The sequence below is a fragment of the Rana temporaria genome, chromosome 10 (genome assembly GCF_905171775.1).
Source record: "Rana temporaria chromosome 10, aRanTem1.1, whole genome shotgun sequence".
NCBI classification, from domain to species: Eukaryota; Metazoa; Chordata; class Amphibia; order Anura; family Ranidae; genus Rana; species Rana temporaria.
In genome coordinates, this window is record NC_053498.1 from 134,117,676 (window position 1) to 134,138,976 (window position 21,301).

General features: G+C 44.8%; 1 protein-coding gene across 1 annotated transcript in view; it reads right to left on the reverse strand.

Moving 5' to 3' along the window:
• Nucleotides 1-21,301, reverse strand: part of DISP3 (dispatched RND transporter family member 3) — a 171,924-nt gene that overhangs the window by 37,815 nt on the left and 112,808 nt on the right. Inside the window, exon 13 of the mRNA XM_040326322.1 lies at nt 10,376-10,557. Coding sequence (XP_040182256.1) covers nt 10,376-10,557 — 182 coding nt within the window. The remainder of the gene's footprint in view (nt 1-10,375; nt 10,558-21,301) is intronic.

Below are 21,301 nucleotides of genomic sequence, written 5' to 3' on the forward strand. Positions count from 1 at the left end.
AAGCTAGAAAAACAAGATTCCTTTCTCCGATAGAGAAATGAAAAGCAAGGAACGTAAGATGCGTCCTCCTGAACTTTGTGTTGCTTGGGCTGACCTTCTGAAATGACCCCTGTCTTTCATGCTGGTACAAGACGTAACAGTGGCAGTTCACTAAATGTCTTGTTGAGAAAATCATTGCAGGATAAATAAGTCATTCTGTATAAAATATTGAATGCAGCACAGTGACAAAAATAAAATATCTGCTTATAGAGCACTGAAAAAATGTGAACAAATGTTTCAAATGTACGTGTCCACTTTATTCTTTACAAAAATTACAACCTTAACCACTAAGGACCAGAAGGATTTGCCCTGTTAACCACTTGAGCCTCTTTCTGAGATTTGTTGTTTACAAGTTAAAAAAATTTTTTTTTGCTAGAAAATTACTTAGAACCGCCAAACATTATACTTTTTTTTTCTAACACCCTAGAGAACAAAATGGCGGTCGTTGCAATACTTTATTTTACACCATATTTGCGCAGCGGTCTTACAAGCGCACTTTTTGGGAAAAAATACACATTTTTGAGTGAAAAATATAACAGTAAAGTTAGCCCAACCTTTTTTTTTTATATTGTGAAAGATAATGTTACGCCGAGTAAATTGATACCCAACATGTCACGCTTCAAAAATTGCGCCCGCTCGTGGAATGGCGACAAACTTTTACCCTTTAAAATCTCTATAGGCGACATTTAAAAAGATTCTACAGGTTGCATGTTTTGAGTTACAGAGGAGGTCAAGAGCTAGAATTATTGCTCTCTCTCTCTCTACCGATCGTGGCGATACCTCACATGTGTGTTTTGAACAACGTTTTCATATGCTGGCGCTGCTCACGTATGCGTTCACTTCTGCACGCGAGCTCGGCGGGACAGGGCAGGTTTAAACATTTTTATTTATTTTTTCTTATTTATTTTACCTTTTATTTACCGTATTTATTGGCGTATACTGCGCTGTTTTTTGCCCTGAAATTTAGGGCAAAATTGTGGGTGCGCGATATACGCCGATACCCGCTTTCCCGTGCCGAGTTTGAACTACTGCGCCTGCATATACGGAGCGCAGTACACTCGTGTATAGTCGGGCAGGCTCGGCTCCTCTCGCAGTCACGTCCTGGACGTACAGGACGTGACCGCGAGAGGAGCCGAGCCTGCCCGACTATACACGAGTGTAATACGCTCGGTATATGCCGGCGCAGTAGTTCAAAATCAGCGCGGGAAGCGGGGATCGAGCGGGGAGGACACCGAAGATGGACGCCGGACCGGACGAGGAGGACACCCCCGAAGCCGCAGACCGACGCCGGACCCAACGAGGCCGCCGATAGACGCTGCGCAAGACACCAAAACTGTAAGTATTAAAATGTTTTTTTTTACAGGAATGCGGGTCCACTTTAGGGGTGCGCGCTATACGCCGGAACGCCCAATACCCCGATAAATACGGTAGATTTTTTTTTTTTTTAATTGGGTCACTTTTATATCTATTACAAGGAATGTAAACATCCCTTATAATAGAACAAAGTAAGCATGACAGGTCCTCTTAAATATGAGATCTGGGGTCAAAAAATACCTCACAACTCATATTTACACTAAAATGCATTAATAAAAAAAACAAAATGGCCCTTTAAGAGCTATGGGTGTAAGTGACATTTTGACGTTACTTCCGCCCTGCTATGGTATGAAGACAGGTGGAGGCCATCTTCCCCACACTCGTATCCATACAACAGCATTGGAGAGTGACGGGAGGGGGGCCCTCTCTCCCGACGCCGATAACGGCGATCTCACGGCGAATCTGCCGCAGAGACCACCATTATCAGAAACCGGACCGCCTGCTTAAGACGAGGATACCTGGGTTATGGCAGCTAGCTGCTGCCATAACAGGGATATCCCTCTTCAAACAGCCGACGTATATCGGCGGTCCGGAAGTGGTTAATGACCAGGCAATTTTTTGCTAAACACCCCTGCATCACTTTAAATGACAATTGCGCAGTCGTGCGATGCTGTACCCAAACAAAATGTGTGTCCTTTTTTCCCCCACAACTAGAGCTTTCTTTTGGTGGTATTTGATAAAAAAAAAAAAATTGTTTACTTTTTACTTTTTGATAATATAAATCATATATTATGCAGAAACAGTGGTGATGTAAGGGCCGTAGCTGGAAGTGTTGGATTGAACAACAGAATGAACACAGGTAAGTATAACAAATTTCTCACCTTGAGCCTAGGTTCACACTGCTGCAAATTCAAAATCGCGGTAAAATGCGCGATTTTACCGCGTTTTCGTGGCCGCGATTTTGCCACGATTTTGCCGCGATTTCGGCCGCAATTTAATGTAAATCGCGGCCCGAAATCGCAAAAAGTAGTACAGGAACTACTTTTTGAAATCGCAGATACGGCGTCGCACTGATTAGGACAGTGCCATTGCCGACAATTGCCGCCGATTTGAGATGCGATTTGACATGTCAAATCGCATCTCAAATCGTTCCAAATCGTACCCAGTGTGAACCAGGGCTCAGTGTTTTTTTCAGCATTAAAAAAATTACCATCATTACAAATTAGTCACTTAGGCTATTATTGCATTAGTCTAATGCCGCGTACACACGACCATTTTTCATTTCATGGAAAAAAAAAACAACGTTTGTCTCAACGTGATTCCTCTCAAGCCTGCCTTGCATACACATGATTGTGATAAAAAAAAATTGATCAAAGCGCGGTGACGTACAAAACGTACAACGGCACTATAAAGGGAAAGTTCCATTCGAATGGCGCCACCCATTGGGCTGATTATGCTAATTTCCCTTCTCATAAGTTGCTTCTAAACATGCACATTTTTTTCCCGTCGTTAACCACTTCTATACTAGGTACTTACGCACCTTCCTGCCCAAGCCAATTTTCAGCTTTCAGCACTGTCGCAATTTGAATGACAATTGCGCGGTCGTGCTACACTGTACCCAAATGAAATTTTTATCATTTTGTTCCCACAAATAGAGCTTTCTTTTGGTGGTATTTAATCACCTCTGCGATTCTTATTTTTTGCGCAACAACTAAAAAACGACCGAAATTTTTGAATTTTTATTTTTTATTTTTTTCTGTTAATTTTTTTGTAAATAAGTAAGTTTTCTTCTTCAATTATGGGCACTGATATGGCGTCACTGATGGGCACCGATGAGATGGCACTGATGGGCACAGATGAGGTGGCACTGATGGGCACTGATAGGCGGCGCTGTTATGCTGCACTGATGTGCATTCATAGGCGGCACTGATGGGCACTCATAGGCGGCACTGATGGGCACTCATAGGTGGCACTGGGCACTCTTTGGCGGAACTTATGGGTGGCACTGATGGGTACTTATGGGTGGCACAGATGGGCACTGATAGGTGGGCACTGGGCATAGATGGGCACTAAGAGGTGGCACTGATGGACACTGGGTGGCACTGATGAACACTGAGGGGTGGCACTGATGGCATTGCTGGGCATTATTACAGTCAGTGTTGCCCATGTTTCCAGTCAGTGCCCATTTGTGGGCACTGATTGGCATCGATTGTGTTTATTTTATTTATTTTTGCTCCATTTGGCAACCGGGGGGCACTCCCTGGTGGTCCAGTGTTGGCATCCGAGGGGGGGCTGCGCTGATAAACAATCAGCGTGAACCCTCTGTCAGGAGAGCCGCCGATCTGTCAGACGCGAGTGAGGAAGAGCCGATCAACGGCTCTTCCTGTTTACATCGTGATCAGCCGTGGTTGGACACGGCTGATCACATGGTAAAGAGCCTCCGCCGGAGGCTCTTTACCGAGATCGGAGATGCAGGGTGTCAGACTGACACCCCGCATCAACGATAGCCGCGCTGCGCACCCCCACGGGCGAGCGCCGGCATGAAATCCTGCAGGACGTCAATAGACGTCCAGTCAGGATTTCACAACCACTTCCCAGACGACAATTGTATATTGACCGGGCGGGAAGTGGTTAAAGCCTACACACGTCCGTTTTTCACAATGTGAATAAATAAAAAATTGCATTTTTCTCGTCAGGAAAATTGTCTGTGTAAAAGAGTATTTCTTTTTGGCCAGCAGATGGAGCTGTCAGCTTTTTGCACATGTTTTTCTCTGACTCCTTTGCTTCTTTATTGTAAAAAAAATGTGGTTTGAAGAACTAATTTCAAGCTGAAATTTATTAGGGAGTAGGTCAATAATGACTCACTCTTGACAGGAGATAACTACTGCTGTGATGTCTCCCTAGATAGCCATCTCTTCAAATCTGTTGCTGTACATTAAATGTTAATACGAAAACAAATAATGGATAACATAAATCATATATTATGCAGAAACAGTGGTGATGTAAGGGCCGTAGCTGGAAGCGTTGGATTCCAGCAGCGATTGTTGTTTTTGAACAGCATGAACCCAGGTAAGTATAACTAATTTTCTCATCTTGAGGGTTGTTTTAGCATTAAAAAAAAAAAAAATGTGCATTATTAAAATGAATCACTATTTGAAAATATAATCATTATGGGCAGTTTCAAAATTAGGTGTTCATATAAAGGTTTGCTGTCCATGAAAAATAATACATTGAGACAGACAAGCCTGCCTCTTCCCCAGACAAGACCAGAATACCAAGCACGCGGATCATACGAGAGCCGGCCGCGGAGGCGCTGAGCCGAGCCGTCTATCCAGCCCTGGGAATAAGCAAGATGCAGCTTAGACAGACCACTTGAAAGAAGAGATGCAGTGTGCTGATGGATGGAGAGGCCAAATAAACAGCCTAATTCACCATGCTGGAAATGATCAAAGTGTCTGCAGGGGGAGGGGGCCTTATTGCAGATTCTCATTCTCCTTCCCAGGGGTACATTTCAATTACAATAACCCCCCGGGGGAACATTGATTGGGACGCCACTGCATCTGTGTGGTCACACCATTCTCTACACTTTATGTAATAAAAATGAGCGTATTCTATAAGTGTGCTGAAACTGTATTTCCTCAAATCCAAGCAAACCAAACTTCATTTGTGTTTGATACTTACTGGTAAGCCTGTATATAGCATGATCAATGACCCACCCTTGTCTGTGATTGGGCAGTGAAAGAGCATCAGAACACTAATATGGTCAACAGGGGCGGACTGACAACTCATGGGGCCCTCGGGCAATAGGAGATTATGGGGGCCCCCGGGCAATAGGAGATTATGGGGGCCCCCAGGCCTTAGGAGATTATGGGGGCCCCCAGTACTGTATACACACACACACACATACAGTATACATACACAGTATACAGACACACAATATACACACACAGTATACACACACAGTATACATACACAATATACACACACAGTATACATACACAATATACACACACAATATACACACACAATATACACACACACAGAACACACATACAGACACACAGTACACACACATACACACCGTATACATACACAGTATACATACACAATACACACACACAGTATACATACACAATATACACACACACACAGAACACACATACAGACACACAGTACACACACACACACACACACACACACACACCGTATACATACACAGTGTACATACACAATATACACACACAGTATACATACACAATTTACACACACACACAGAACACACAGTACACACACACCGTATACATACACAGTATACATACACAATATACACACACAGTATACATACACACACACAGAACACACATACAGACACACAGTACACACACCGAATACATACACAGTATACACACACACACACACCGTATACATACACAGTATACATACACAATATACACACACAGTATACATACACAATATACACACACACAGAACACACATACAGACACACAGTACACACACCATATACATACACAGTACACACACACACAATATACACACACAGTATACATACACAGTATACACACACAGTATACACACACACAGAACACACATACAGACACACAGTACACACACATCGTATACATACACAGTATACATACACAATATACACACACAGTAAACATACACAGTATACATACACAGTATACATACACAATATACACACACAGTAAACATACACAGTATACATACTGTGACAGGAAGTCAGGTAAATCTGGGGGTGTTGTCACAGACAGAAAATTCACCAATTACTATCAGGTGTCGGCTGCAGAGGTAGCCAGAAAGGTTTAAGGACGTTGAATAGCTTCAGCTGTTCAGAATGAGGCAATTAAGGCCTCTATAAATTGTCCAGAGGATTACTACTCAATGCTGCATCCTGAGACTTGTTGAGTTAAGGAGAGCAGTGAGCTGAGGAAGACTTCTGAAGGTGAAGTGGTAGTTGATATGTTTGCTGTGTGATAAGAAAATCAAAAAGACTACTGTTTTCTGCTGGAAGACCAGCAGTGTCTGCCCAGCAGTAGGCTGTGCCAGACTCCATAGGTAGGTTCCTGTGTTGTGAAGGTAGATGGCCCAAGTGGCCAGGGTTTATTTTATGTTTTGTTTTGTTTATGCTGTTTTGATGCTTGAACTTGTTTCCAGCAATATGGAAGAATAAACCATAACCCTTGTTTTTCAACCACCCACGGCTGCCTCTCTGTATAAATTCAGTGTGTAGTGAACCCACTCAGGAGGTCACACACCCCGCTACCGAGCTAACCCCTTACAATACACAGTATACACACACAATATACACACACACAGAACACACATACAGACACACAGTACACACACACACCGTATACATACACAGTATACACACACAGTATACATACACACACAGTATACACACACACAGAACACACATACAGACACACAGTATACATACACACACTGAGAAGGTACTGGAGAGGCGGGGCAGCTATAATCTTGGGATTTTTAGACCAAAAGGATGTCGGTAAGGGACATTTCAGGGACAGATGTAAAAAAACACAGATTTTTACATACTGTCCCTGGTTTTACTGAGGCTGGCAACTCTGATGGGGCCCCCTAGAGGCATGGGGCCCTCGGGCAGTGCCCGAATGGTCAGTCCATCCCTGATGGTCAACAGTCTGCTCTTTTCTCCTATCAGGAAGCTACCGGAAGGAGTCTGAAAGCACTGTGCTGTGCAGAACCTCATGATTGGCTTCTAGTATTACTAAAATCTTTCCCAATCTTAGCACTGCAGCATAGGCGATTGCAGGAGGCTGGTATAAAAACAAACTCAAATACTTCCACGTTCTTTTTTTTTTTTATGTTATTTTTTAATGAATACAAAACCAAATTAAACGGTGCCCAGCTTCAGCTTTAAAGGCTTAGTTTACCTTTAACAATGAACTACCTATGCAGGAACCTGAAGATAAAACCAAACTGTGCAGCTTTGACCAAAGGGAAATAGTTTTTTGCAATAGGTGTAGGCCATATAAGTACCTCCTGAAACCTGGCTGAAAACTCTCAAAGCTGGCATCATTCCATGTTTTCTTGTTGCTAGGATGTTGCTAAGACACCCTCAGCCACTTCAAGCCACCCGGCATGCGCTCTCTCTCTCCCCTGTCAAAGTAGCTCTGAGCTCAGCGATGCTGCGATGGAGGAGATAGTAGACAACAAATGTGTGGGAGTTTGAGAGCTAGCTCCTGTGATGGCGGGGGCGAGCAGTAATGGCTAGAAGTGTCTCAGAAATATCCTATCCACAAGGCAGGATGGGATGATTCCACCTCTGGAGTTTTTTTGACCAAGCTTTGGGAAGTACCTAAATGGCCTACACCTATAGCAGGGGCATTATCCAACTTCAAAGTTACACAGTTTGTTTTTGTGTACATGTGCCCCTTACTTGCATAGGCAGATTTATGGTAAACGTGAACTAACCCTTTAACATTCCTTATGTTATAAGAAACATAAGAAGAATATGTACAAAAAATAATAAACCAAGAGACAGCCTGGTACCATTCAACGTTTATCTGCCTCAGGGTCTTGCCTTATTGTAATTCCGGGCCTTGGTTATCCCTACATAGCGCAGGGTTCTCCAGTAAGATATTTCAATATACCGTATTTTCCGGCGTATAAGACGACTGGGCGTATAAGACGACCCCCTCATTTTCCAGGAACATTTTTGGTTTTGGGATATACTCACTGTATAAGACTACCCCCGTCTTACTAGTCTTTCTGGAAGCTGAGGGGTAGCCAGAACCGCTGACAGAAACAGGCTATTTCAAATCTCACTGTGCCATTACATTACATTCCTCACTGTGCCATTACATTACATGCCCCCACTGTGCCATCACTTGCCCCTCACTGTACCATCACTTGCCCCTAGCTGTACCATCACTTGCCCCTCACTGTACCATCACTTGCCCCTCACTGTGCCATCACTTGCCCCTAGCTGTACCATCACTTGCCCCTCACTGTACCATCACTTGCCCCTCACTGTGCCATCACTTGCCCCTCACTATGTCATCACTTGCCCCTCTCTGTGCCATCACTTGCCCCCACTGTGCCTGAACTTGTTGCCCCCCCCAGTGCAATCACCGCAAACACTCACTTTTTTGCAGGCGGTGACAGTCTCCGTGCTGCGAGCGCGAGCGTCAATGATTTGAAAGCCGCGCCTTCTCTTCAGAGTGTTCTGTGATAGGCGGAAAACAAATTTTCCCAGCAGCGCCTCTGTTCTGTGTTCCGCCTATCACGGACGTCTTCTCATCTCGTCCGAGAATGAGAAGGCATCTGTGATAGGAGGAACACAGAACAGAGGCGCTGCTGGGAAGATTTGTGTTCCTCCTATCACAGAACACTCTGAGGAGAAGGAGCGGCTTTTAAATCATTGACGCTCGCGCTCGCAGCACGGACACTGTCACCACCGGCAAAAAAAGTGAGCACTGTGAAGTGAGTTCCTTCTGATGCTTTGGAAGCTCTCTGCGGACCATGGCTTTTGCTGTAGGATGCGACTAAGAAAATGTCAGGAAAGACCTACTAGAACAGTTGAACTTTATTTGGGGTTAATCAGAGGCACTTTAGATGATGGTGTGTACTGACTTCTATTTAATATGTTTTTGAATGTGATTGCTTAATTCTGAACACAGCTACATCCCCAGTTATAAAAGGGTGTACAACCACATTATTTTAGTTTTTTGTTTTTACTCCTGCCCCCCCCCCCCCCCCCCCCCCCTCCCCCCTAAAAGATTTCAGGTTGTTTCTCAATTGAGTTTTACAGTTTATAAGTCACATTAAAGGTGGAAAAAGTTCTGAAATTATTTATCTTTGTCTCATTTTGTTACGTCACAGAAACCTGACATTTTAGCAGGGGTGTGTAGACTTTTTATATCCACTGTAAGTATTATATGGGCTGAGCTCAGAGCTGCACACATAGAATACATAGAAGATAAGTAAAAACAAATTCAGCGTTCACAACCACTTTGAGCTCAAACAAATTCCTAAACCCTGATGAAGGGGGAAAATGTTTGACTCTCGAAACGCATTGGATTTTTTTCTGCTATGAACCAATTTTATCATGAAAAACTTTTGAATCCTGGACTTTTTTGGCACTCTCATTGGACTGTATATATGTAGATTCTCAATGCTGGGCTTTCTGTGATGGAAGTACTAAAATGAATATTTTGTGTTATGATTACTTTCCTCCTGAGCTACTCAAATGTTACATATGTATGTGTGAAAATACACCACAGTGCTGTTACTTTCCTTAAGAGACATTATAGGGTTAAAGGAACCTTCAGGAAGTAATTAAGTGAAGACAGCTGGCCCCTTCTACTGCACTCCTAAACTCCCTCCTTCCGGCCCATCCCATCGACTGAAGAATGAAGCCCTTGTGAAATTGAATGGGGATCCCTGTATGACACGCAGACATTTGTGCTAATTAGAGACATTTGAAACGTGTGCAGTATGCCAAGAACAGACGTCACAGGGGCGTGTAATAAGGGACTGAACTATATGAACTGAACCAATCAGTATGCTTATCTGTATGATGTCATGTTATTAATAAAAGGAGCAGCATAGGCTCCACCCGATCTCTCTATGGCTGGACATTGGAAGGTGAAGATGTGGACTGTTTCTCTCTCCTCTCTGGCCTGCATGTTTCACTATTATGATTTGGGTTAAACGGCAGAATGGGGTTCGCCCTGAGGTTGTATCAGGGGTCAATCCTTATCATTTCCCCCTGTTTTGTGGAGTTGTGTTGAACAAGAACCAGTGTGCCCAGTGCCAATGCAATTAGTAGACTCATTGAGAATCTGTATCCAGCACTTGGTTTTAACTTTGTCTAGCAATAAAAACCTGACATTGGTTCCAACCCTTCCTTGCCTAGAGTTGCAACGGACACTAGCAAAAAGTGTGGTGGGTTTTATGCAACTAGATGCGATGTGATTTCCAAGAGGTCATTTACCTGGTGTAATTCTGCTCCCTGTCAGCAGCGTAGAAGCTGAAGTCGAATTTCCACCCTCGGCGAGAGTCGCAGGCTGAGGAGGTGATCATCCACTTCTTGGGACAAACGTCACTCTGCAGCCCTATGGTGGACACACAAGCGGTCAGCTTCCTGGTGTAGTTACCGTAAGGAATCTTATACACCTAAACAATTAACGAAAACACATATTTTACAAGGTGGCACCCTCTGTTCTGCACTCCTGAGCGTTCTCTGAGTTCTCAGCCCTAACAACATAATAAGACCGGGGTAGCTAGGTTGGCGCTAAGGGTGACCATGCTTGCAGAGAGACTGTTACACAATCCGGATAATTGGCTTGATGATCTCAATCACTATAAAGGGTACAAACGGCCTAATAAGTCAGCCTCAGGAGAGCAGCATCCCTAATAACTGATCATTTTAGATGGCTCCCCATTGTTCCCTGGAGACTGAGAAGAAATCTCCCAGCATAGAGTGGTGCCAACTAGACAGGGTTGCACATTTCTGTTCCTCAGGGATTGTGATTTGCACAAACCTATAGAATTCCTTAATTAAATGGTGAGAGTACTGTGGTTATGGGGGAAGACTGGTAGGCTGAATCACACAATGGGGTTGATTTACTAAAACCAGAGAGTGCAAAAGTGGGTGGGGCTATGCATAGAAACCAATCAGCTTCCCATTTCTTTTCTTTTTTTTTTTAAAGTTAGAATCTGATTGGTTATCATGCACAACTGCACCAGGTTTTGCTCTCTCTAGTTTAAGTAAATAAACCCCAATGACTTTCTATATGTTGGGGGGTTTCCAGAGCTAAGAACTCTTTCCTCATTATCTATAAAGCAGCAAAAATGTCCAACAGGGGGAGTGGGGCGCCAAATACTGGTCACAGCATGTGGGTGGAGTTGGACATTAAATTGCAGGGATCTTTCCACTAGTGTCTCACAGACACTCATAATTATAGTATTCATCCAAATATTAATTTTTAAATTCTATTTTATTTCCCCCCTTTTTAGCCGATTAATAGATTTGTATTGATAGACAAGCACACAGCAGTGTTGTACGTCACCACGTTCTTGACGGTTGGAATTTTGTGTGACCGTGTGTATGCAACACAAGTTTGAGCCAAAATTCAGTCGGAAAAAGAATCCACGTTTTTCTTGTCAGAATTTTTCGATCGTGTGTATGTGGCCAGAGGCGGCTCTTTAATTAGTCAAATTAGGCGTTCGCCTAAGGGTTCCCACTCACAGGGGCCTCAAGGCCGCCTAACTTTCCCAATGCGTTACCCCAGTTTTGAGGGACAGGGGATCTTAACGCTGTTGTGGTCAGGCAGCGTTATGAGCCCTGACTCAGGAGCGGGGCTGCTAGTATCCCTAACAACCAGTGAATATCGGTGACACCACCCCTTGTGATGTCAATGACCCAGCATGCCCTCAGTCAGTGTCGTCACAAGGGGCGGGTCCACCAGGTGACATCACCGGATGACCCCCACCCCTTAGTTATTAAAGAGCAGGATCTGGGGGCCGCCTTGTTAAAGGGAGCTTCCAGATTCCGTTAAGCCTCCTGCTCACAGACCCCCCACAACCACCGGCCATGGTTGTGGGGAAGAGGCTCTTGTCCTTGAATTATTTTTACCATCGTGAGTGGGGCCCCATGTCAAGTTTTGACTAAGGCCTCACAAAGCCTAGACAACCACCGGCCATGGTTGTGGGGAAGAGGCACTTGTCCTTGAATTATGTTTCCCATCATGGGCGTGAGTGGGCCCCATGTCAAGTTTTGCCTAAGGCCTCACAAAGCCAAGACAACCACCGGCCATGGTTGTGGGGAAGAGGCTCTTGTCCTTGAATTGTTTTTCCCATCATGGGTGTGAGTGGGGCCCCATGCCAAGTTTTGCCTAAGGCCTCACAAAGCCTAGACAACCACCGGCCATGGTTGTGGGGAAGAGGCTCTTGTCCTTGAATTATTTTTACCATCATGAGCGTGAGTGGGGCCCCATGTCAAGTTTTGACTAAGGCCTCACAAAGCCTAGACAACCACCGGCCAGGGCTGTGGGGAAGAGGCTCTTGTCCTTGAATTATTTTTCCCATCATGGGCTTGAGTGGGGCCCATGCCAAGTTTTGCCTAAGGCCTCACAAAGCCTAGACAACCACCGGCCCTGGTTGTGGGGAAGAGGCCCTTGTCCTTGAATTGTTTTTCCCATCATGGGCGTGAGTGGGGCCCCATGTCAAGTTTTGCCTAAGGCCTCACAAAGCCATAAGAGCCAAAACATCTCCAATACTGTTGGTAATTCATATAAGAAGACATAAAACAGCCAACAGGCTTTGGGAGCTCAAAAATCTCCCCCACCTTTGTGGCTCAAATATTGTATGAAGCTAAGACTCAAAAACGGCAAAGTCACCAAAAGTAATTATTTGGGGAATAAACCATAGAAAGTGCCCAGGAACAGCAGCCATAGAAGAGCAAGAGGGATATTTATGGGAACTTAAAATGCTTTGGCTGTTTTATGTCTATTTGTAAGAATTACCACCGGTATTAAAGATTTTTGGACTCATAGTCCCTTGGCTCTCATTAGACTTTTCACTACCAACAATAAAAAAAAAAAAAAAAAGTTATTACCTTTCCTCTCTCTATCCAGAACACAAAAAGTTTTGGCTATAAATACGCTTTAATTTAAACATTATAGAAAATATGATAAAAATACAGCATGGATTTCTCTTCCTAAGAAAAATGATTCTGTGGACCCCCAAATCCCGACATGTCAGGGGCCCTGAAGAACAGTAGTTGTGCAGCCCTGCTAAGGAAGTAAATGGTATCCCGAGGGTCCCATTAGAAGCAACGCTCAAGATAAGCATGGTCAGTTTTAGCGCCTGTTCACAATATGTTAAATTGTAATATTTATTTCCTCTTAAAAAATACATTAGGCTTTTAATAAGCCGCTATGAATGTGTAGTAAAGCTTGTTAAAAAAAATTATATTATGTTATATATCAAGTTCATAGTTATTGTTTATTATGCTTTTTATTTTTATTAAAAACAGACTGAACCTAAAAATACATTGGATTCTGTTAAAATAAAATGCAAGTAGTAATTACCATATTTATCGGCGTATACCGTGCACTTTTTTGCCCTGAAATTCAGGGCAAAATCATGGGTGCGCGATATACGCCGATACCCGCTTCCCGCGCCGAGTTTGAACTTCTGCGCTGGCATATACCGAGCGCAGTACACTCGTGTATAGTCGGGCAGGCTCGGCTCCTCTCGCAGTCATGTCCAGGACGCACAGGACGCACAGGACGTGACCGTGATAGGAGCCGAGCCTGCCCGACTATACACGAGTGTACTGCGCTCGGTATATGCCGGCGCAGTAGTTCAAACTCAGCGCGGGAAGCGGGGATCGAGCATGGAGGACACCGCAGAACGACGCCGGACCCGACGAGGAGGACACCACCGAAGCCGCAGACGGACGCCGGACCCGACGAGTCCGCCGATGGACGCCGCGCAAGACACCAAAACTGTAAGTACTAAAATCTTTTTTTTACAGGAATGCAGGTCCATAAATACGGTATGTGCTCTCACCCATGGCAATGAGAACAGATAATTTAAAGGGGTTGTAAAGGTACAATTAGTTTTTTTTTTTTCCTAAATAGCTTCCTTTACCTTAGTGCAGTCCTCCTTCACTTACCTCATCCTTCCATTTTGCTTTTAAATATCCTTATTTCTTCTGAGAAATCCTCACTTCCTGTTCTTCTGTCTGTAACTCCACACAGTAATGCGAGGCTTTCTCCCTGGTGTGGAGTGTCGTGCTCGTCCCCTCCCTTGGACTACAGGAGAGTCAGGACGCTCACTAACACACAGCTTCTTTCTCTATCTGCAACGTAGAGATCGTCCTGACTCTCCTGTAGTCCGAGGGAGGGGCGAGCACGACACTCCACACCAGGGAGAAAGCCTTGCATTACTGTGTGTAGTTACAGACAGAAGAACAGGAAGTGAGGATTTCTCAGAAGAAATAAGGACATTAAAAAGAAAAATGGAAGGATGAGGTAAGTGAAGGAGGACTGCACTAAGGTAAAGGAAGATATTTAGGGGGAAAAAAATTGTACCCTTTAATAATGGGTTGCTATGAGCTATGGCAGATTTGTGCGCCTTTCTTAAATACATCAGTAAGTTTGCCCCAAGTATTTTTGTTCAATATTACCTAATTATAGTAAAAAAAAAAAAAAAAAATACAGTACTTCTGAATTCAGTAATGACCACGGCTCCCAACCGTCCCTGATTTTGAGGGACTGTCCCTGATTAGGAGAAATGTCCCACTGTCCCTCATTACTCCTCATTTGTCCCTAATTTTGCTCGGATCTATATAGTTGTATATAAAATTCACATTTTATCTTTCAAAAAGTGTCTCCCACTGCTAAACCTTTCACCCAATGTCTAAATTGCTGCATTTGTAAATTTTAAAAGCTAATATAAAGGAATAGTAGTGGTAAAAAAATGCCCTTGTGGATTCAATGAACCTGTTTTTTGGTTAATTCTCCTTTAAGGGGGTGTGGCAGGGGGTGTGTCCTATGCCTACATACATTTGCTGGTAGGTGTCCCTCATTCCCATCTCCAAATATTAGGAGGTATGCTAATGAGCCTTTCCATGTTTTTAACTGTTGAGGTTGGTATGAAGTTTGAGGACCCTCTTGGAGGTTTTGGAGGACCCTCTGGGACCTAGGCTTTCATTTAACCAGTTATGACCCGGACCAATATGCAGGTTAAGGACCTGGTCCCTTTTTGCGATTCGGCACTGCGTCACTTTAACTGACAATTGCGCGGTCGTGCGACGTGGCTCCCAAACAAAATTGGCGTCCTTTTTTCCCCACAAGTAGAGCTTTCTTTTGATGGTATTTGATCACCTCTGCGGTTTATATTTTTTGCGCTATAAACAAAAATAGAGCGACAATTTTGAAAAAAATTAATATGTTTTACTTTTTGCCATAATAAATATCTCCCAAAAAAGATATAAAAAAAGTTCTGGCCGACACGTATTCTTCTACATATTTTTTGGTAAAAAAATTGCAATAAGCGTTTATTGATTGGTTTGCGCAAAACTTTATAGCGTTTACAAAATAGCGGATAGTTTTATGGCATTTTTATTAATATTTTTTTTTTTACTAGTAATGGCGGCAATCAGCGATTTTTTTTGTGACTGCGACATTATGGCGGACACGTCGGACAATTTTGACACATTTTTGGGACCATTGTCATTTTCACAGCAAAAAATGCTATAAAAATGCATTGTTTACTGTGAAAATGCCAATTGCAGTTTGGGAGTTAACCACAAGGGGGCACTGTAGGGGTTAAGTGTGACCTCATCTGTGTTTCTAAATGTAGGGGGGTGTGGCTGTAGGTGTGACATCATTGATTGTGTTTCCCTATATCAGGGAACACACGATCGATGACGGCGCCACAGTGAAGAACGGGGAAGCTGTGTTTACACACGGCTCTCCCCGTTCTTCAGCGGCGATCGGGTCCGCGAGTCCCGTGGTCACGGAGCTTCGGACCGGGTCGCGTGCACGCGAGTGCAACCCCACGGCTGGGCTTAAAGGGCCACGTACAGGTACGTAGATGTGCCCAGCCATGCCATTTTGCCAACGTATATCGGCGTGAAGGGGTCCTTAAGTGGTTAAATAAATCCACAGGGGAACTGTAAAACCTGTTTAACAATTCATGTATTCTTAATTTTTTAACTCCAGTTTTCATAAAGCCGCCCTGTGCTTTATTACAATAAAACCTGACCAGTTGCTCTGGAAGTTCTGCATGTGCTTTTACTTTTCATAAAAACAGAACCTGAGTTGTCTCTGCAGTCCCCGGCCACTTGTGTGCCCTAGACAGCTGCCTCTGCTGCCTTACTGCATTCCCAGTTCGGCTGACTTGTTCCAAGGATCACCAAGATGTAATCTCTCTTCCAGCACAACAAAGCAGAGACGGCAGCCTCATAGCGCCATCTCTCCATCTGTGTTATCTGCACTGATGCAAATCTGCGGCGAGACAGAATTACGCAGATGTGAGGTGCTTAAAGAGCTCTGAAATGGGAGCGTTCTGCCAGGAAAACCTTTATTTTCCCAACAACGTCACATCTGCCTGTCCTAAAAGCATTCTGGCTGATCCTGAGGTACGCAGCGGTGGACGGGCTTCTCTCAAGCGTTGCCTGAAAGTCTTTAGGGTACAAAAATGAAAGAGCGACTCTAAACAAGTGCGACAGGCGATGCTGTAATATAAAGCTTCAGTGCCGGTGATCTGCCGTGCTGGTTCCAGCTATCGTGGAAGTTCCAGCGCATGCGCAAGATGATGTGCTGAGATGGTTCCAGCTATCGGGAAAGTTCCTTCAAGGACTGCGCAGGCGCAAACTTGATGACGGAAATCTCCGAACCGCGGCCGGCATCCAGGGCAACGTGGATTCCGAGGTAAGTGGCCAGTCGGCCTCACGTCCTCGCTCCGCTCGCTCGGCCTCCTGGCTCTTTTTTTAACATCCTCCAATCCACTGGGATGTTAAAGAATGAGCCTGGATGCCGGGCGAGGTTCGGAGATTTCCGTCGGGAAGTTTGCGCCTGCGCAGTCAGTGAAGGAACTTCCCCGTTAGGGGAACATTAAGGACAAGTCACCGGCAGAGAGAGGAGGAGCCGGCTGGAAGGAAAGCACTGCGAGGCCCTCGTTATTTTCTTTATTCATCAGCCCTAAAAATACTGTATGCTGATCTCCAGGGACAAGAAAGACAAATCAGTTATGGTGAGCCCGGGGGTGTACTTTGGTTCTGTGCTGCCCTGGGCAAGACAAAAATCGGGTATCCCCCCCCATCTAAATTTGTCTCATCCCAGCCGCGGTATGCCGTTCTTGTCTCAGGGTCTGATGAGGAAGATGTAGCCATTCACCGTGAACAGCTGCGGCTTCCTCATCATTCATTCAAGTGCCACATATGTGATCAATGGAGCAGAGGATGGGGTCAGTGGGACATAGGATGAGGTGGCACTGGTGGGCACAGATGAGGGGGCACTGATAAAGCTGCACTGATATACAGCACTGATAGGCGGCATTGATGGGCACTGATTGGCAGCACCAATTGGCACTGATAAGCAGAACTGATGGGCACTAATTAGCAGCACTGGTGGGCACTGATAGGCAGCATTGATTGCCACGGATAGGCAGCACTGCTGGGCAGATATAGGCAGCACTGATTGGCACTGATATGCAGCACTGATTGGCACTGATAGACAACACTGATGGGTAATGATTGGCACTGATATGCAGTACTGATTGGCGGCACTGATAGGCAGCCCTGATTGGCACTGATAGGCAGCACTAATGGGCACTGATTGGCAGCCCTGATTGACACTGATAGGCAGCACTAATGGGCACTGATTGGCACTGATAGGGAGCACTGGTAGGCACTGATAGGCAGCCCTGGTTGACACTGATAGGCACTGATAGACAACACTGATGGGTAATGATTGCCACTGATATGCAGCACTGATTTGCAGCACTGATGGGCACTGATAGGCAGCCCTGATTGGCACCGATAGGCAGCACTGATTGGCACTGATAGGCAGCACTAATGGGCACTGATAGGCAGCACTGGTAGGCACTGATAGACAACACTGATGGGTAATGATTGGCACTGATATGCAGCACTGATGGGCACTGATAGGCAGCCCTGATTGACACTGATAGGCAGCACTGATTGGCACTGATATGCAGCACTGGTAAGCACTGATAGACAGCACTGATGGGTAATGATTGGCACTGATATACAGCACTGATTGGCATCACTGATGGGCACTGATAGGCAGCACTGATGGGCACTGATTGGCAGCCCTGATTGGCACCGATTGGCACTGATAGACAGCACTAATGGGCACTGTTGGGGCTGCACTGATAATTAAGACACTGATGATCAGTGCCCTGATTATCAATGTGGATGTCCCCTATTACACTTGCCAGTTAGCGGCTCTCTCCTCTCCTCACATTGTGAGAGTGTGAGGAAAGGAATGCTGATATCCAACAAGCGTGTTACTGAAAAATATTTACATCAAGATTCAGAACCTCTGTTTAAAATTGTTGGGAATGTAAACACCATTCTGCATAATATCACAAGAACTTGGAATTCATCTTTGAAAGTCATTTTTTCTCATTTTTTTTATAACATAGAATGTTATCTCTTTTATGAACTTATGAATATTATTATATAGATTTATTTTTATTTGCACTATTCCTTCATGATGGAGACGTGTGTGAATCCTCCAAACACACTCTTTTATACTCTTTGATCCTCCAATAAAATACTTGGTAAAGAGCCGCTTTCATTGGCCCTTTACCGCGATCCTTGTTGCTGCGGGTCCCGTGGACCTGGCGAGCACTGATGATCGCGTGTGCGCGCCTGCTTGGGGCGCGCGGGAACGATTCTCGGGGCGGACATCCATGGACGTCCTCCCAGAGTTAAAGCAGGAGTTCTCCCATAAATGTTTTTTTTTAACTTCGATTCCCTCAGATTGAGGCTCGTTGTGTCTAGGGGAATCGGCTAGTTGTTTTAAAACCCGAGCAGTACTTACCGTTGTAGAGAGCGATCTTCTCCGCCGCTTCCGGGTATGGTCTTCGGGAGCGGGCATTCCTTCTTGATTGACAGGCTTCCGACGGTCGCATCCATCGCGTCACGAGTAGCCGAAAGAAGCCGAACGTTGGTGCGGCTCTATATTGTGCCTGCGCACCGACGTTCGGCTACTTTCGGAAAATCGTGACGCGATGGATGCGACCGTCGGAAGCCTCTCGGAAGACTGTCAATCAAGAAGGAACGCCCATTCCCGCAGCCCATACCGGAAGTGGCGGAGAAGATCGCCCTCTAAAAAGGTAAGTACAGGTTCGATTTTAAAACAACTAGCCGATTCCCCTAGACACAACGAGCATCACTCTGAGGCCCCATACACACGAGGGGATCCATCCGCTGAAAAATCTCAGCGGATCGTTTTCAGCGGATGGATCCCCTGGTGTGTATGCTCCAGCGGATCTTTATCTGCGGATATTTCCGAATTCCAGCACATAAAAATTTGTTGACATGCCAACAAATCTATCCGCTGGAATCGGATCCCACGGATCGATCCGCTGGTCTGTACAGACTCACCGGATCGATCCGTCCGAAGGGATCCCCCGCATGCGTCGTAATGATTCGACGCATGCGCGGAATTCCTTTTATGACAGCGTCGCGCACGTCGCCGCGTCATCATCGCGGCGACAGCGTGACACGTCATCGCGAGGGGATTTCGGCGCGGATTTCGATCCGATGGTGAGTACACTCCATCGGATCCAAATCCGTGGAAATCCTCTCGAGGATTTATCCGCGGATATGGTCCGGTGGACCGTATCCGCGGATAAATCCTCTCGTGTGTACTAGGCCTAAGGCCCCGTACACACGAGAGGATCTATCCGCTGGAATTGATCCGCGGACCGGTTTCAGCGGATAGATCCCCTGGTGTGTACGATCCAGCGGATATTTTTTCCTGCGATGGATTTCCAGCGGATCAAAATTTCTTAACATGCTAAGAAATCGATCCGCTGGAATCCAGTCCAACGGATTGATCCGCTGGTCTGTACAGACTCACCGGATCAATCCGTCCGAATCCATCCCTCGCATGCGTCGTAATGATTCGACGCATGCGTGGAAGTCCTTATATCACAGCGTCGCGCACGTCGCCGCGTCATCATCGCGGCGACGGCGCGACACGTCACCGCGGAGGGAATTCCGCGAGGATTTTGATCTCATGGTTAGTACAACCAGGAGATCAAAATCCGCCAGAGGATTTATCCGCGGAAACGGACCTCCGGACCGTTTCCGCGGATCGATCCTCTCGTGTGTACTAGGCCTAAGGGTAAAAACAGCATTTTAGCGGTGAACCTCCGCTTTAAGTAACCGCCTTGTAGCAGTAATTCGACTAGGAAGCGGTGATTAAGTGGTTAAGTTGTTTTGGGGTGTTTTTTAGGGCGAGCTTTAAATGCTCCTGAGGGTTGCAGAAGCTGGAGAGGTGCTTTTGTCGAAAACAGTAAAGCGATAGTACACAAATATTGATCAAATACAAAACAAATAAAAGAAAGCCATACCACAATGAATAGTAAATCAAATAAATTAAACTATAATAATACATAAAAAAAAAAAAAAGACAAACAAAAAAAAAAAGAGTTCTCTTTAAATTCATTTTATCTAAGTAGCTCATCAAACAACTCTGGGAGATTATGATTTGCCAAATTTCACCGAAATCTCTCCTCTCGTATTTATTATCCAGGAAAATAATAATCAAAACTCCCCAACCACTTATTTTTCCATTTTTGTTTATTTTTTATTTTTATCGCTCTGTTTGTTCAACTGTTTGCTTTGTCGGTGACAATGGAATCAGTTTGACGAGAAAGATAAAAGTATGCAGCATTCAACAACAGAAGTTTAGGAAGATTAGATTTCATTTAAAGACTACTAAATTATGCAGGAAATGATGACATCTGTCAAAAACACTAAAAACAAACCAAACAAACCCGGGAACCCAACTGAAAATTGTTTCTACATGAATCTTTTAGCAGTTCTAAAAGAAACGTGAAGACTGCTGTTGCTAAGCTCCCTATGAAAATATCGGGCGCCTGGCTGTGTCTGGTTTTGGTCCTTGAGAGACGATGTCTCAGAAAAAGAATATTCAGTATCTCACAAAAGTAAGTACAAAAGTAAGTACACCCCTCACCGTAGTAAATATTTTCTTCTATCATTTCATGTGACAACACTGAAGAATTGACACTTTGCTACAATGTAAAGTAGTGAGGCCCAGATTCAGAAAGGACTTATGACGGCGCAGCGCCATGTACGCCGTCGTAAGTCCTAATCCTAATCGTAAGTCTCTTATGCCGTCGG